Genomic DNA, 18531 nt, shown 5'->3' on the forward strand with positions numbered 1-18531 from the left:
TGACTTCTCAGCTTTGAGGACTGACACGTGGGTGGCTCGAAGGTGACACAGTACCCCAAAAGCTCACCTGAAAATCCCCTCGGTCTGTTCTCCTCCCAGAGCCAGGACCTGCTGCGATAGCTGCGTCTGCACCCAGGGCAGCTTGTTACCTGGGTACATGTCCTGCTGCCGCAGCATGATTTCTTCCAGAGAGCTGCCGAAGAGCGATGGCGTCACGATGGCATTCCTGGCATGTGTTATCTCTTCCACTGTTGGTTTACGGAGGCCCTGAGGACAGAGAAGAGCTCAGAGCAGCTGTGGCACAGCCAGCCCAGAGAAACAGCGATCTGGGGACGGTGGTGGTGAGCAGCCAGGATGGAGAGGGCTGCCCACACACACGGACACCTCGCTGGCCTCCTGGCAGCACAGCTCTCACTCCGCAGCCTCCACCTCCTAGAATCAGGGGGGGTTCAAGTCATCAGGCCAAACAGAAGCAGAGAAGCTGCTGCCTGTTGGCAGGAGTCTGGTTTGGAGAGTTCAGGCTGGTTTTGCAGGGATTCTGTTGCTGTGTTTTGCATGTCAGGGGCTCTGCTCCAGCTGTAGCTCTACCTGCTGGTGTGGTGGGAGGAAGGATGGAGCCCAGCCTGTCCCTGGCCATGGTGAGGTCAGCGGAGGGCACACGTACACTGGCCCAGCACCAGGCGAGTGCTTGGCCACGGGACAGCTGACAAACAGCCCTCTGGAGAGGGAATTCCAGATATGTCCAACGCCAGGGAAAGCTTTGCTCTCAGAGGTGCTAAAGCCCTCTGAAAAGCAAGCACCAGGACCTGTTGCTTCTGAAAGACACTGACACTTGAAAGGGGCTTTGAATCTCCCCCGGCAGCGATTTGCAGAAACACAGAGTGCTGTCACAGGGGTGTCACAGGGGTGACAGGCTGCCCAGCAACCCCACGGCCAAGCGAGAGGCACAATGAGGGGAAGCTCCCACCAGCCCCTCGGAGGGTGGCAGCCAGCAGGGCTGCGTGCGATGCGCGTCAGGACGTTTCCTGTCCTGCCTCCGCAGGGATGCCGGGAGCCTTCACCCCTCCCGAGGTATTTCAGCTATTTGCTCGCTGTACATGGAGTCCAGATGGCAGGGAGGCCCCAGAGGGATTTGCAGAAATAAAAGACGACCGGATCTGGCTTGGAGACCTAGGACAGACAGGCTAAGGCCCCCTGCCAGCTTTCACAGCCTCACACAGAACCATGCAGAGGAAAGGGAGGAGGGAGGATTTCCAGATAACACAGAGCACAGAGGCTCCCCCCCGCGCCAGCCATCTCCACTGTGTGATTTTTTTGAACTGGGAATGAACAACCCTGCACTAATCCAGCTGCAAGACCTGGCCCATGCAAGCTCTCAGTGGCAAAGGGAGACTCTTCCCTCACTTGAAGAAACCAAATATTGGGCATCCCCTGCACACAGCTCCTCTTACCCTAGAGACAGGGAAACATCAGGTTTGTCCTCCACACCCCTAAGGCCAGGGAGCACCAGCCACACGGCTGCCAGCACGGCAGGCACTGCTGTCTGCCAGGAGGATGGCGGGACCTGGGCAGCATCCTCCTGCATGTTCATGGGGAGACAAGCCCTGCACAAGCCTCACCTGCTCGCTCTGTCTCCATTTCCTAGCACTGAGTCAGTGGTGACCTCCGAGAGTCACGGGACCAGCTGCTCTGGGACCTGGGAAGCAGGCCTACAGGCCCTGGAGCCAGGGCAGCCACTCACCTTTTTGCCTCCGGTGACAGCTACTTTCTGGAGTTTCCGGTAGCAGTATTTGGCGTAGGTGCTGATGGGCAGACCTGGCGGAAAGGAAAAACAAGCTGTCAGCCCACAGCGCCGTGCACCCGCCACACCAGAGCCCTTCAGAGAGCACCAGTGCAGCAGTTCACACCAGCACAAACAGCCGCCCTCCTTCCGCACAGCCTGTTGTGCGGGCAGGGCAGAGAGGCTGCCGAAACCTCACACCCAGCACCCCAGAGCCTCCTGGCCCTGCAGCCCCGTGGCAGGCAGCATCAGTGCAATTCGGTGCTTGGGCTTGGAAGGATTCATCTTCTGAGTCGACTCATAGCTCTGCACCTCTCAGCCCCACTCCTACAGATCTCCACCTCTTGCACAGGCAGCCTGACCCTGTCCTGACTCAACACAAGGTGCCCGTTTGGCACTCAGAGCCCAGGCACACATGCAAGTGTGAGTCCTCGCTCCCGGCGGCGTGGCTGGAGTTATGTGTCTCACAGACACAGAGCTGAATATTTACGTATTGGCATAGCTCAGCCAAAGAGCAGGCAGAGCCAGCCTTCTGCAAGGAAAGACTTCAAAGTGTTTTAAACAAATTGTTTACAATTCAAGAACTGCAGTCCTGGGCTAGCGAGAGAGGCAGCAGCAGAGAAAGGTGTGTGGGGCTGGAGAGGCAACACCAGCACCGAGAGTGAGCTCAGGATCCAAGGAGGGGTGCAGGAAGGTGGCAGGGTCTCTCATCTTCCCAAAGCCCTGCAGAAGGGTTCCTCACTCTGCTGCCTGCAGCATCCTCCAACCCAACCTTGTACCATGAGGCCCAGGCGTGCTCTGTGATACGAGGAAAATCGGACACGCCAGAGCTTGGGAAGTGCAGCCCTCCGCAAGAACAGCTGCTCTGCTTGCGCTTGGTTCAGCGAACTGTGAGGGCGAGTGGAGCCAGGATTCACAAAGCTAATCCCCCCGTGACACCAAGAGAAATGTTTGCACTGACAGAGCACTGATTGCTGGGAGAGTTTTTCCAAAACTGTTGGCCTTTTGTTCTTTTTCGAGTCAAACCCAAATTGCTTGCTGAAAGCAGTGAATAGATCTGCCCTATTTGATTCCCTGCCAGGCTCAAAGCTTGCAGCAGAGTTCAAAATACTTGTGGCTTTAAAAATCTACATTCTGGTCAGATGCTGCGTATTTCAGATCAGCCTTTCACACACCCTATGGCTTAGGTAAGCTGGTCAAGAGCCTGGAGTACCTCAAATCCTCTCAGTGCAGAGGAAGGACAAGCTCTTCCCAAGCAGAACAAGAATTCACAAAGGTGAGAGATGCGCTTTCCCCCATTCTCCTCCCAGCCAGCAGACAAACCCCAGTCCTTGGCTCCTCACAATCAAACAAGCACCCCCTGCCTCAATCAATCTGCTTGACAGCTGGAGCGGAGCCTCTCTGTAACACTGGAGCAATGCCAAAGGAGGTACAAGAGCATTCCCCTCTCCCACAGGCAAGGGGAAGAAAAGTCAGTTTTAGGAATTTCTCTCTCGGGAATATCTAAAGGAAAATATTTCCCATATGCAAAAATCCTGCTAATCCCAGGCATGATTTATACTAGAAATGTCTAAAGATTAAAGAAAACAAAACCAATGAGCTGCTTTGTGATGCTTCACTATTCCAGGTTATGGCTTCTGTTGTTAAAATGTGCAGACACACCCCGATGCAAAGTGTCATCTGCTTCACGAAGGAGGGAATGGGAAAAAAACTGGACCGTGTCTCTGCATCACAACAGTTACGCGGGAGGCAGCATATTCAAAACTAATAATAGGAAATGTTTTTTCACACTGTAATTAGACCATGAAACCCATAATCACCCTAAGAGTTTAACAAGGTTTGCAAAGGAGCTGGTTGCCTTGAAGAGCCTGCATGGCTGATGCGTGGGCAGCAGCCAGACACATTTGCTTGAAGCCTGTTTTGTACTTTCCCAGAAAGCTCCCCAATCCTGGGAAAGGCCTAAAACCTACATCCTGCACTTTCTGCAGTGAGACATTCTGCTCCCAACAAGACCAAGCTGCAGCCTCTGACCCAGAGGGGACTGACAGGGTCACGCATGGAGCTGACCAAATTTCAAGCAAATAAACTGAAAACTAAACTTGCCCCACGCACAAGGGACTGGACCCGTTACTGCCCATGGACCTGAATTGCCAAAAAAGCAGAGGGAGGCCCGAGGAACAGGGTGACTGGCACTCTGCTGCAGCGGGCAGAGAACACCCGGCTCTGCAGAGCCTCACCCCCTCAGCGCGCAGCCTCCCTGCTACGCAGCTGCAGCCACCGGCCCGACATGAGCGCTCCCGGGGCACGTGCAGAGCGAGGCAGATCGGCAAAGAGATGCAGAGAGGCTGGGAGGCAAGCAGTGAGTGCAGAGGGAAACAGGAGGGAGATGAGCAGAATTTAGCTTTAGTCTTCGCTTTTCCAAACCAGTGGCTTGACTTGACCATCTGGCTGCTTTTAAAATGCTCAGCTTCGAGGCAGGCTGCTGGCAGCAGCTCACCACGCACGGTCAGCTCTAGCAAGCAGCCTGGTGCTCCCCCCACTCCCCAGCTCACACCCCTCGGCGCAGGGACGGGCTGGAAAGGGCTAATACTGGAGGCAATTCCACTTCTCTGAGCACATCATGAATCTGTGAAATCCAAGTTGATCTGTTATTTCCTGTGGTACCACAGTAGCCCCAGGAGCTCGGAAATAGAAAACTACTAACAACCCACACAGTGAAAAATAGTTTGCAAAGGAAAATATTTTTCCATGTGCTGGCCTAGAAACACATGTGAAGAGCTTCTTAAAGAACCTATCCTTTTATAACAAGTTAAAATCCAGGCAAGGCACATGCAGGAACGTACCTTCTGGAACAGACCTGAATGCTCTCCTGCCAAAAAACATCTTAAAAAAAAATGCAGCAAACAATGTGGATTCAGGACCTGGCCACGGGACACGTATTTTAGCAGAAGCTGTTGTCTGGGTATTTCTCCGATCAACCGCGGGCTCTTGGGGACCTCAGCCTGGCACAGTCAGAGCAGGGTCTCAGAGCGGGGCCCCATCCTGCTGTGCTCTTCAGCACAGGGGTAGGTGCCTCCTGAACAGCTCACCTGGGCTTTGCACCAGTGCCACTCTCCCAGCTTAGATCTGCCCAGGCCACCCCACTTTGTGGCAGTGTTTCAGCCCCAGCGTGTCCCTCTGTATCCCAGCAATGCTGCTCCATCACCATTCCCTACGTGGCAAATGCCATGCTTTGTCAGCCCAAAGGGCCCTATGAGTCAGCACCTGCATCTGCCACCAGGAGGATAAGGAACAGATACAGGATGCCCGAAAAATTAGTATTTCCCTACAAAAATCTCCCGGCTAACAGCAGGTGGGAGACACCCTGAGGTAGTGCTGCACCTGAATCATTAACCATCAACTGACAGACTTCCCTTCTTTGAATCTGTCCCACTTCTTACTAAACCCCTTTATGCTCCTAACCTGCACAAAACTCTACTTTGCCGACTCTTAATGATTTAATTTTGTGCTTCAAGACAGCGTGCTCTTCAGCCTGCTGCCCCACGACAAAACCAGGTGGTTTCCAATTCTTCTGCTACAACAGACAATGAGAAATATTCTTCCTCTCGCTCTTCCCAGGCAACCTGCAGTTTCCTTCAGCCCACTGACCTCCTCCTCTCTTCTCTCCTCCAGGTTCAGCTCCTGTGGGGCTTCCCCTGCCACACTCATCAGCCCAGGAGGGACCACAAGCAGGACACGCAGAGCAGGCACAGCATGACTACAGCCAAGCGCTGGTTTGCGCTCTGTCCCTTTTCTACAAGCTCCCAATCCTCTGCTTGGCTTCTGTCTGTTTCCCAGCACCGTGTATACATTTCTGGAAATTCAGATACAGGCTGAAAAATGTCTTTCCCTCCTTGAAACAGCTACATAAGAGCCTACCGCTGCACGTGCAAGTAGGGACATCTCCCATACGCTCTGCTTTTGTTGACACAATTTTCTCTGCTGCCTGATCACTCAGTTACCCTTCCTAGATCCCTCTGCACCTTTAGTTTTTAGTCCTGAATAATTTTGTACCAACATTGAGCTGCCAGCTCATTATTTGCCTCCTTGTATAGACCCAAAGCCCAGCTTACATTCCTGCAGGATCAGCAGACAATCCTCCTTCTGAAAACACATCATTTATTTCTACCTGTTATTCTTCTGCCTTTCAATGGGTTATTGATACACGGGAAGATCTTGCACCACCTTTATATTTCATTTACTCACAGAGAATAATGCTAGAAAATGAAGATTGCAGAGGTGAGCGTGGGAAACTTCAAAATAATTTCTTTGGGTGCATGTCAGATGATAAACATTTACTCACCCAAGTGTTCACTTACAAGCCTCTGCACTGAAGGAAGTGTGTGTGTGTGAAATCACCGCTTTAACTCCATTTTTCACTGAAAGATTTATATACCTGCCTACATATCTACTATTCAGTTCTGTCTGAAGACAGTGCATTTAATTTCCTTATAGATTTCTCTGCTAAACTGCTGCTACAGCATCCATAAGCATCTAAGTATTTCAGAGCTTCTAACAAACTTCTCACAAGAGTCTTGCAACTTCAGGGAGGTGCATCCTACCCACCCCTCCCATGTCCAGCAAGCAGGGCTGGTGGAGCAGATGTAGGCGTTCCAAGGAAAAGCCTGACCTTTCCAGCCCAGCAGCAGATAGAACCTGGTGTGTTCCTGCAGGATCTCCCTTTACTTCAGGTGCAGCTCTGAGGTCAGGCCCCAGAAAAAATCCTCAGTGTTATCAATCACTTGTGAAAAAGCTGGTTCAAGTGACCTGCTGGCCCTCCTGCCTCCTTTGCTGTGCCCCTCGCCATCTTTGCAGAAGCTGCCAGGAGCCTGCAGACCAGCTCATTTGTTCTTAAGCCCCGGTTCACTGCCAGAGCAGGTCTTCTGTGTGCCAGAAAGCAGAGAGGGTCCAGTGAAGGGAACAGCGTGTGACCTGTCACCAGAGCCCCAGCTGAGGCCACAAAGGCACTTCTGACTTTCAAGTGCTTCATTCTGGAAACTTTATAAAGCTATCCTGGCATGCCTTTTTCATAACATTTTATATATATATATAAAAAAAATATACATTTTTGAAATTTTCAAAAATTTTTAGGTAAAAACTACCTCTATCTCCCTAAGCACAACTCCAGCACAGGCAATAGAGACAAGCAATTGCACAGAAGAGCCCGCTCAGCCCACAGACAGAGCACGCCCTGCGCAGAGCAATCTCCGGGGAGTTGCCCCATAAAGGTATCAAAGTCCCTCTGAGCACAAGCAAAATGACTTTTCTAAGATTCAGAATGAGCTGAATTCTCCTGAGCCTGAACAGGAAAGAAAAAAGACATATATCCCTACAAGAAATATAATCCCTCTGTGCAATTTCAGGTCTCTGCTCTGAATCCCACCGGAGACAGAGAAGCCATAGACACTCTTACTGCAGGGGCTGTGACCAAGAGGCCTCCTCAGCGACCTCCCCAGGCTTGCAGGTGCCTTGGGGGAGCAGTGACACAGAAACGCCACAGCAGGAGAGTGCAGCTGCGGTGTCGGCGTTTCACACGCCCGCCTGCAGGCGTCAGGTAGGACTCATCAGTGTAGGAAGCTGGACTCCAGCTCTCCCGGACTAAAAACACCGAGGCCACATGATATAAACTGCTGCCTGATATGAATTCACAGGGCTGGCTCAAGTTTCCTGAAAGCAATAGAAAAAAAAATTGAATGGACTTTGTGTAACAAGACTTCAGCCAGATGAAGTATTTTCCTGCAGTCAGCAGTTAAAACCTGAGGCTGGAGGAATACACGAGCTCTTGTTCATCCCGTACAGATGCTACTGCAAGCCCTGGGCTGCAGAGTCCAGGAAGCATGGACAAGGGGAAGCCAAAACTGAAGAGAAGTGCTCTTTGCCACATATCAGTGTCCTCCCTGAAGATCCTCAGGTTGGGTGGTGGTTTACAAAATTCGTTACTACAACTGAGACAGGTTCCTTTGCTTGTATGGCTTTTAGCACTGGAATGTGCTATAGGAGACTCCGTGGCATACACAGACCAGTTGAATTACAGCCCCAGGTCTGCAACCAAATTGAAATATTTTTGCTCACACAACTGTAAGTGAAAGGGGTCCCCCACTGCTGCCACAATGCTACCTGTCCCACATACTGCCCAGCTGCCACCCACACTGCTGACCGTGCTCTGGTCAAACCTCTCACACTGGCCACCTGCAGTAAAGTTTCCTGAATCTCAGTCGATGCACTTAAAGAAATGGTCTGATTTTCAGCAAAGCTCAGCATCCCTGCCTGTCTGAGGTCAGTGCAGTCCTCCCTCTTGCCTCCCTGCATGCTGTGCCTCCCTTTACCTTCATCCTCGGTGTTTTGTTTCCTCTTTTTCCTGGATTTTGAGTTCTTCTTGTTTTTCAGATCCACAAGCTCCTTGATGCGCTGGGCAACTGAAAATTCAAAAGCCTCTGGATTAATACTGTGGAATGATACACACCAAAGCCCAGAAATGCCCTTAGACATAGTAGCCAGCCTAACTCCAGCTGAGGAGGTCTGCCTGGGGAAAGGTCCTCTACCACAGCCAGCTACAAACGTGTCTGAACGAGGGACCCAGAACATCACTCAGCTTCTCCAAATGGCCAAATAGTTGAGAAGGGTTCCAGGCAGCAAGTTTATACCTAAATAAACTTACTGTCTAAATACCAGCAGAAGGAACAACCCACTCAAATAGTTCAGACTACTCCTCCTTGCTGCCTGGACACCAGTGCTGGCAGGGTGATTTTTCACTCCTGGGCCAAGCGTAGCTGGAGGGAATGGTTTTTGGGAGAAGCAACAAGACAAGGGTTTACGATGCTCATGAAAACCCGAACCAGCACTGCACATCCAGTAGTTCACTGAAGGAACCCCACGTTAAGGCTACAAGCACGAAGCCAGAAGGCAAAGGTTGGCACTGCACCACTGCTGCCCCTAGGAGCCAGCTCCAGCACTGCACTCGCTAGCAGGGGCAGAACTTCTGCACCTGCCCTGGAGATCTGTGGGGGCTTTAACCTGCATTTGAAGCCCCAAGTGGAAACAGGTGCTCTGGTTTCTTGCCTGAGACTGGAGAAGACACAGCAGCACTGCTGAAATAGTGACAAATCAGCCAATAAATACTCTCCAGGCTGGCACCTGGTTTTTTTGGTGTTTTGGTTTTTTATTTTTTGCACAGGATGCTGTAGCAATTTAAAATTGGGATAATAACTGAATATATGCTGGGATGGTCCTCAAGGCTTCTGAAAGACAGATAAATCACATCTCTTCACAACAAAAGCCAGCAGCCTTCAAGAGCCCCAACGATCTCCCAAGCTAAGGCCAGTTCATAATGTTTACAATGGCTCCCTCAAAAAATTCTGTATTAACATTCATCTTTTCTTTTGCCTGCTTGAAGGAGCTTTGAAGCAAATCATGTCTTCAGAGAACCCAAAGAAATTCTGCCCTTGGCAGGTCCAAATCAGCTCTTTTCAGTGCTGACCTTGCCATGCTGATCGGTGAGATGAGCACAGTCTAGGGCTGGCATTTCTTTGCCAGACACAAGTGAGAACTGCAGGGAGATGAGCTGGTGGCAACTTCACCCTGCCAAGGAAGGATGAACTTGCCCAGCACATGGTGCTGGGTTCACTGACATAAACCACAGCGCTGGCTGGTGACTACCTGTGTTTTTGAAAACCAGACAACCCTGAATAAGTGTCACAACCCACCAGAATGCTGCTGGGGACAGAGGGGGTATGCATGAGGCACTTACTGTTTTCATCGCTGTCAAGGTGGCGATAAATGTAACCTTCCAGATAAGACTGAAATTTGGGTGATGGGGAGAAAAAGGCCAGACTGATGGCCATCAGTTCCCAGCCCCATGCCAGACTTCTGTAGCATGTATTATCTGTGGTCTGCCGAATCAGCTGTATATAGAGCTCATCCCGTAAACCTTGCATGCTCCAGCACTTGGTGACCGTGACCAGCGCCACGTGGTTCTGGTCCATGCGAGTCTGACGATCTCCCATGTAGCTCTGCACCAGTTTGAACATCTCACACGCCTCTTTTTTGATGGTGCGGTTGCTAGTGATGAGCATTGGCTTTTTGATAGAGCCGCCGTTCCAGGACAGCATGTTGGAGATGGAGATCCTTCGGCGGAAGATGCCCTGCGTGTGCATGTTCAGGTTTTTAGAAGCCCAGTCTGCCATGCTGCTCTGAGAGATGGGCTTCCGTAGAGTATTGTAAGGGAAGTGATACCCTACACAGCCGCCAGACTGGCCACTGCTCTCCTGCTTGGGGTCCAGCTCTATTGTCCCGGGCTGCAATGGAGAACAGATGTGTTAAGAGCAGCTTAGGTGACTCCCTACCCTGCTAAGAAAATTATCAACAGTGAGTCATGAAGCTACCAGCAACTGCAAAATGGTGAATCTGTACAAAACATGATTTTGTGCAGAATCAGTGGCTGACATCTGTAGTTCTGCAAGAGCCTGGCTGGCACAGCTGCACACTGATACTGTCCCCAAAGGAAGCATTGGGACATGGAGCACCAGGGCTGATTGTCCAAGTTGTCCCAGAGCTCCAGGGGACAGCCCAAGCAGGAGCTGGGCTGACTCCCAGAGCAGCACTACAGCTCTGTGGCACCAAGCACATGCCAAGGAGCCAAGTTTCTCCCCACTGTTCACCTCTTGGTTCCTGCAGAGCCACAGGAGCCCAGCAGGTGGGTGGAGAACATGAGGAGGTGGCAGAGACTAGACAGCCGCAGCAGTAATAGCACTGTTTCCTTCTCCCTTTGTTACCTTTACCCTTTGTGGCTCCTACAATCCCAGCTGGTTCCTGCCTTTACTATTTTTCCAAGTTCTAGCAATTAAAAAAAAGACAAAACCAAATCAACATGGCTAGCAACTAGCAGGAGCTGCTGAGCTTTGGGCAGCCTGTGCCTGAACAGCCTCTGCACTGAGGCACTGAAAACATGTATCTCAATTCCACTCTGACCTTCCCAATGGAAATGCTGGCCAGACACACACACAGGACAAGAGAAGCTAAGAGAGGCACAGTGGAGCACAGGCACAGCTATTTTGATAGGCAAGGCTGTCACCCAAGTAGGATAAATCATGTTTGAGTTGAAGTGAATGAGACCCTGATATTTGCATCAGTCAACTTCCACCACTAGCAGAGCCAGCTCTCCCAGCACCCTACGGACACACCACGACCTCCTGCCAAACAGGGCCTGGTCCTCAGCACCCGCAGGGGAGATACAGGCTGTGGCCACAGACCCAGCGCCTCAGTGAGCACCACTGCACAAGACTCAGGGACACCTCTGCAATGGGCTCCCTACCATGTTTTCCTACCCAAGACAGGCATAACCTTCCCCAAATGAAATCAGAATTGTTCACAGGTACTGGGTTGGTTTTTCTTCTCAGTGAACTAGGGACAGCCACGCCCCACCTGCAGCCTGCAGTGATCAAACTCATTTGCTCCAGGGACAAGTCCAGTGATCACAAGTTCACAGAGATAAGCAGCAGAGACAAAGACCTTCCCTCCTTTCAGACTTTGTATGCAGTTTTTACATGGAGCCTTGTCCATCCTTCCTCCCCAGTGATCGCTACAGACAACTAGATAATTAGAGCTTTGGTAGTACTGATCCCAAGAAAATGATGTGTAATAACTGCTTGTGAAAATAAGACACTTATTTTGCCCATCCAGACTTCTCTGTTTTGGATAGAAATGTCAGCCTGGGACTCATACTGAACTCCAACACCCAACAAGCTGTTTTAGGAAAGAGACTTTTTTGTTGGACTTGAAATTCCCACGTATAGCAACTAAGAGCTAAACAGCCCATGCTTTGGTCTACATTCTCCAAGGAGATCTCCAGCAAATAGGGAAAAGCCAAACAAGATAATCTTGAGGTTCTTGGTTTTTAAAGGAGGACAAAGAAACAGAAATCCTGTAAATTTTGGTTCTGAAGTGGAAAAAGTGAAATAAGACATGCATTTTCCTTCTTTGCAGATCACCTTTAACTTGCATGCCACACTATTCTGGTCCTGGCCTACAGTCAAACCCAAAATCACATTAGTTCTCAAACATTTAGAGCAAGTCAGTGTTTTCTTCTCAGCAAGGAGGAACTACTGAACTGACGGCAGAGGCTTGTGCAGTCCAACCCCTCCCTATCATACACCCAACATGTACCTACATGCGCATGATGGGATTAGCACATATCACACTCCATCTCTTATTGCCAGCCTGGGGCACAATCATTTCTCCTGCTTTTCTACTTCATTTTGGTTTTTTATCCCTCTTCACTCTCTCTGAATTCACTCAACATGTTGCCTAAAATCCCTGCCTGCAGATCTTCTCTGCCATCTCCATCCTCAGTCTCCTTCAATCCACCTTCCACACCAGGGGCTGGTTTCCCTCCTACCACCCTAATTGCTCTTTCAGCATGTTACTTCTGAGGATCCACCTTTTCATACTCTCTAGAGGTTCAACAAGCTCTTGGTTCTTTCCTCTTCTCTCTCTAGAGTTTATCTCTCAAGTCTCGTTCACACAACTACCCAGCTATTATCTCTGTGCTGACAGTACACATCCACCTCTGCTCAGCCTGTCCCAGAACTTCTGCCCACCCTCTTCAGATAATGAAACTCCTCGTCTTCCAATTCTCCTCTCCATCGCACAGGTCCAGCACAGGACATTGCTGGTGACTCAAGCTGTGCCATTTTCAGCCAAGGCAGCGGTTTTGCTGCCGTACTCTCTGCAACCTCCTCCCCTCCTTACTTGGACTCTTACATCTCACAGTATTTCTGTAAATAGAGTATTTACTTATTGACTGATTGCCTTTACCACAACATCCATCTCCTTGTATCTTCTACTGTATTCTCCTTCTCCATCCTACATGAATTTTTCTTAATTTTCAAGGCCATTCACAGCCAATCCACCATCTCTTGTGCATAATCAAGACATCAAGTCTCAGCTCTCTCCGCCAATGCAATGAGGTGTAACACATTCTGCAGACCGGATAGCGGCCTTCCGACAAGTCTAAAGAGGCTGTGAAATGAAACTGCTGAACTATTAACTGTAACACACAAGTCATGTAAACTCAAACTGGCCCTGTGCCTGAAAAATGAAAAACACCGGAACGTGACCTCAGTTTTAAAAAGGGTTTCAGGTGAAAGCAAGGCTCTATCGATCAGAAATTACAAAAAAGAGGAGAACACACACACACATAAATCTGATACAGTGGGGAGGTGTCAGCCTGGTTTTTAGGGAAAAGTTGTATGTCACAGGTCTACTAGAATAATCTGAAATGGTCAAGGAGCTTTGCCAAGTTTCTCCATGAAAGGTCGTGGACTAGCGAACAGGAGAGAAGACAGAGCTAAGTGTTAAAATAGTCAGTTTTTATGCTAGAGGATTGTCATCAGCTGTGCCTCACAGAAGAGATGCAGAGACTCAGGCTGTTCAGCAGGAGTGAAATAACTGGAAGAGTGAGCAAAGAGAAAAAGGACAAAACCTTCACAGGATATAAAATCACCTATGTAGGACTGAAATCTGAACTAAAACCATGAAGCAGGAGGTTCCTTCAAATCCAAACAGGAGAAAAGATAGCAAACTAATTTCTGCAGAGGTGCTGTTATAGAGAAAAACTACTCCACTTGTGCAGGCACACTAACAGGCTTTAAAACAGCTATTTCCAAATGTTAGATGCTAGAGTCACTGCCACAGGTTTTCTGAGTATTTCCATTCAATGCTCAGGAACAGTCGGAAGAGAGAACAGAACACGAGGAACTGTTAGAAAAAGGAGAGGAAGAAAGAGAAAACACTGCCATGTGGCCATGCAAATCCTGACACCTGCATCCTGTACCCCACCAACTCTGGCTATCCCAGAAAAGACATGTGAGGGGCAAGGGCTGCCAAAGAAGACACGAGTGCCAGTAAAATGATCAGGCAGCAGATTTACACAAACAACACAGCAGAGCTCCCAGCAGTGCTGAGGCCTTGCTGGACACGAGCCCCTCCACAATTCCCCCTCCCCTCACATCAGTGGCCTGAAATAGCATCTTCAGCTGCAAAGTTGTGAAGCTTTATGACCCCATTTGCTGTTCTGCAGGCACAGACGTGTTCCGCCTGCAGCACAACCACTAAACCCACCCGGGAGCAGACCAGGTACTCGGCTCTGCGCCACAGCAGTCCAGCAAAGGCGTGCGACTCAACCTGGTGTAGATGGGGAGTTACCTGGGAGGAGTGGCGCGCAGCATCTGACAAAGCCAAACTTGTCTGGCTGGTCACATTCTTTTCTAGAGAATCTATTTTCTCAAAAGTCCTCTTCTGCCTCACTGTGTCCTGTGGAGCAGCCACATCATTGAGAAAGCTGCCCCTGCTCTCCAGGCCCTGTCTATACAGAGACCTATTACTAGCTGAGACGTCGTCCCTTGAGCTCCGGCTGATGCATTTTTTCAAGTGGTCGGACTGAAACCTGACTTTGCTGCTCTCTGCTGGGATGCCACTCTCCAGACTTTCAGCATCAAGGCTGGCTTTGCTTCCCCTGCAGGCTGCTGACCTGCCCACCACAGCACGCATCTCAGCGATCAGCTTATCATTCAAAGCCGTGAGCTCGCTGCTGCTGCCCACAGAGCCAGGTCTTCCTTGAGCTGTTCCTTGCCTCCTTCCTTTCCTTTTTCTCAAGCTTGGAGAAGGGCCAGTTGAATAACCAGAATCCTGATGGCTTATACCAGTTGGGTACTCTTGCGTTTGCAGGCTGTTCTGCCGACTGTGGTGGGCTTCCATGTTCTTGAGGACGTTGGCTTCCAAGATCCTCCAGGACTGCTTGAAGCTGTCCTTTGAAGTAAGCTGACCAGGCAGTTTAGTAGAGGCATCAGCTGTTGCAGCAGAAGAGTGGGAGAGTTTGGAAGACTGATCAACATTGACCATGTGTTTTATATATTCTCTGCCAGCTGGGCTGTATTCAGTGGAAGAGGGATTTCTTGCATGCTTCTTTCCAGTTTGCTGCTGCTGCATACCTGGATGCTGTAATAATTTTGTTGGCTGCAGCTGCTTTTTTAAGCTATTGCTTGGCGACCTTGGTGGTGACATCCCACTCATACTGACACTTTCAGTGTCCATATCTACTGGTGGCTCATCATAAATTGGAGACTCCAAAGATGGCTCATCGTATATAGGTGCAGGGGAGGCATACTTGGGAGATGCAGGCTGGGGGGTTCCTGTCTGGCTCCTTGGAGGTGTTTGAGAAGTTGGACCGTTCATCAGCACTAGGCAAAACCCACCATTCTCTGTCTTCTTGATCTGCATAGACTGCTTTGTTTCTCCTGTAGGCATTTGCTTTGTTGCTCCAGGGCTCTGGGACGTGGATTGAGGCTGAGCATATATGGCTGGTTTTGGAAGAGATCTCTGGCTGTTGGCCTCTGGAGCACTCTGCAGCTGAAGCGAACTGTTTGAAGAGCTCTGTATCTGCCTCAGACTGTTCACTTTGACCAACATGGCTGCTTTTGTGCCTGGCAGAGGCTGCCAGTGGGTAGGAGTCTCCCTGAAGGAAGAAAGATACAAACACAGGGAATTATTTAAGAACTGTATTAACTGAAGTATCCTCTTATTTCTACCCAAATACCAGGCTGTTAGTCTCAAAGTGCCTGGAGATTTCCCAACCAGTTTTATCCGTTCCTCATTGTTTTTTCTTGGAGATCACCCTTCCCAAATCAGAAATGCATCACTGTTACACACATGATAAATTTCTAAGACATGAACAGCAGAACAACGAGATGAAACAAGTTCATCATACTATAACCTGTCTGGTATCAGCAGCACTGAGTTAGGAAACAACCTACGCTTTCCAAGGCTCATTAGCTAGCACAGCACCCAGAACAACCAGCTGAAGACCAGTAAGCTATACTGGATCACTCAAGCAGAGAGTTGGAAAATAATGCCAAGCGTCTGCCTTTGGATTGTCAAACTATGATGACAGTCCTTCCAGACTTTTTTTTTTGATCTAAGTTTCCAAATGCATGTTTATTTTGCAGGAAACCTATAAGGTCTATGGGAGGTGTACGGGGCCGGACGTCCTCGGCTCACGGGATGCGTGTTACACTCCCACACAACCCACCAAGCCTCTGCATAGAGCATCCTCCCAGTCTAGGCCCTCAGATCTGGCTCCTTTGGCCAAACCTACTGGCCCTGCCCAGCTTACAAGGCTGTGAAATTCTCTGCTGGGAGTAGCCTCTGACCCATGGTGGTACTCAGGATCCATCACAACCCAACATGCCCACTGCAACATCCCAGTGCAAAGGTGTACTCTGCAGTGTAATAACCTCCTGCTGTCAAGGCTGCGGCTGTAGCTGGCCTGTATTTGTAAGCTCTGAAGAAAAGAGAATGGAAAGGCTGTTAAACCAGCCCGAGTTTCCAGGTCTTCAAAGGCACCACTGTGCCCAGGAAGGCCCCCTTGAACCTGGCCCCATTTTGCACCCTCCCTCTCCGTATCCACTAGCAGCTGTCACTGGGTAAGACCTGAGGGTACGCTGCGAGTGCCCCGTCTGCAACAGGAGATGTTCCCACAACACCTTCACAGCTGTTTTGCTCTATTTGAACCTTTACACTTGTTCCCCATCCCATGCTGCTGACCCGTCCTGCACGGCCCCTGCACTGCCAGACGGACTCATCTCCACCACATGCCCAGAGCTGCCTCTTAGTGATGCTGCCCCGCCAAGCCCCAAGATATCCAGACACCCCAACCCTCCTGCACACTGCTCCTGCTCTCCAGAGACCCTTCACCCTCTGGATCCCAGTGTCCTTCACACGGGTTCTGTGGGGGTGCTCTGGCTGTCCTCCCCCCATGGCTCTCCCAGCAGCAAGGGTGCATCTGCTCACACCCTGCTCTCCCCACACACCACGCCAACAGCACACGTCTGCCCACAGCAGCAGCCCCATGTCACCATGGGTGCCCTATTTCACCTGCTCCCTCCCCAGTTACCTACCCGACACCCAATATCCCATGTCTGCTCCCAATCAGTCCACTCCTAAGGAGGTGGTGTGCTCCATTCCCATCCACCACTTACCATATTTTTGGCAAAACATCCTCTCCGACAGCACTGCGTCTCTGTGAATCCCACCTCAGCACAGCGGCACCAGGAGAAGCACGGGTGAGGCCGGCGCTGCCCCACCGCGGGCGCAGCAGCTGGCTCCCAGCCAGGGTCCAAAGGCCCCCGCCGCACCGTGCTGCGCCACTGCCTCTGCTCCTTCCCCATGACAGACACGCGACTCTGCCTCGTGCAACTATCCAGGTGACCAGAGAGGGTTTGAGAAAGGCCTGCCATCCTCTGCTTCCCATGCTGGGGTCCCCCGTGCTCTGGGGACCTCCCCCAGCGTCTCCCGCTGAAGCACAAAGAGTTTTATTTTAAGGGGGCTCCTGACACTGCTTCAAGATGGAGCTGCCACCGCTGTGAGGAAGGCCCCTGCCCAGCCGCCACCTGCCGCTCACAGCATCGCAGCTCAGGACTGACCCGAGCCCCGGCCCAAGAGCAGCTGCTTAGGAAACACCGAGGGATTTGGGACTGGGCTCCCTCCACCTGTCCAAGCTGCCACCAAGCACAGCCCCCACTCTCCCACTCCTGTTCTGCCATCAGTGGCTTGTCCTCTGCACGCCTCTTCCCGACGGCGCAATGCTTGGAGCGAGGGGTGACCACCAGCCGCACCAAGCGAGGATGCAGGCAGGGAACAGCCAGTGGTAACGGCAGGATGGGGGTGGCATTCCTGAGGACACACCGCCCTGCAACCCACCAGGCATCCCTCCCTGGGGGCTGCAGGGACTGCGCCTCGCACCACTGTGTCCCTTCTGCATGCAGCCAAGCCCTGATCCCAAGCGGAGGTGCTGCTGAACACCCGGGTTATTCCTCGAAGAGCTCCTGGACTAACAGGAAGAACCAGAGCAGCAACATTTGGTAGGCTTTTAAATGAGCATTTCTGACACCCCACCACCTACCTCTCCGCTTTGGTTGTACCAGCAGGTCGTTCCGCGGAAGGGAAGTGAGACTGGCAAAGAGCCATGTCAACGACAAGCAGAACTGAGCCACTCACAGGCTCCTGACTCGGCAGGCAGGCCAGGAGTGATCACATGGGCGTGATTTTAATTTTAAACACTATGGCTGGAGCAGCATCGCATCTGGCCCAGCACTATCCAACTGTTGGGGCCCAGGGGAGAAGAGCCACAGCCCTGCAGCACCACAGTCCCCGAACTGTGGGTGTGTCCCCCTCCCTTGACAGACCCCCAGCTGTAGGGGGGGTTGGAAAATAACCCTGTGGGAAGGTGCTGGACCCCACATCCCATGAGCCACCTCCTGAGATGATTCCTCTCCCTGACCTACAACACTGCACCTCCAGCCAGCTCCGCACGCAGCGGAACCACCCGCTCAGCGAAGGCTTGGCAGACCCACCTCCGTCAGGCATGGCACGACCAGACTCGTCCCCCCGTGCAGGCTCAGCGCGCACTGGTACTGCCCAGGATCAGCAGGCCCACTAGTGCCCGGTGCTCACTAAACCCCCACCCGTCTAGAGGGGCAGGAACTCAGCCCAAAGCTCTGCTGCCTCCTCGATCAGCTCCAGGCCGCAGTGAGGAGCCTCTCCCCGCCTGCACAGCGGGCAGTGGCACCACCTCCTGCCCAATCAGTCATATCAGTGATTGTCCCGATTTGCACCCACACGGCAGCACTGGGCACATCCAGATCTGTCACTGCTCGGGT

At 51.3% G+C, this 18531-nt stretch overlaps 1 protein-coding gene across 2 annotated transcripts in view; it reads right to left on the minus strand.

The window, feature by feature from the left end:
- Positions 1–18531, minus strand: part of LOC141931150 (rho GTPase-activating protein 39-like) — a 56505-nt gene that overhangs the window by 4802 nt on the left and 33172 nt on the right. For both annotated transcript variants that reach the window (XM_074842962.1, XM_074842961.1), the window contains exons 3-7: positions 14021–15329; positions 9567–10113; positions 8146–8235; positions 1742–1815; positions 68–267 (exon numbers count right to left, since the gene is read on the minus strand). In XM_074842962.1, coding sequence (XP_074699063.1) covers positions 68–267; positions 1742–1815; positions 8146–8235; positions 9567–10113; positions 14021–15329 — 2220 coding nt within the window. The remainder of the gene's footprint in view (positions 1–67; positions 268–1741; positions 1816–8145; positions 8236–9566; positions 10114–14020; positions 15330–18531) is intronic.

Source organism: Strix aluco, chromosome 17 (assembly GCF_031877795.1).
Source record: "Strix aluco isolate bStrAlu1 chromosome 17, bStrAlu1.hap1, whole genome shotgun sequence".
Lineage (NCBI taxonomy): Eukaryota > Metazoa > Chordata > Aves > Strigiformes > Strigidae > Strix > Strix aluco.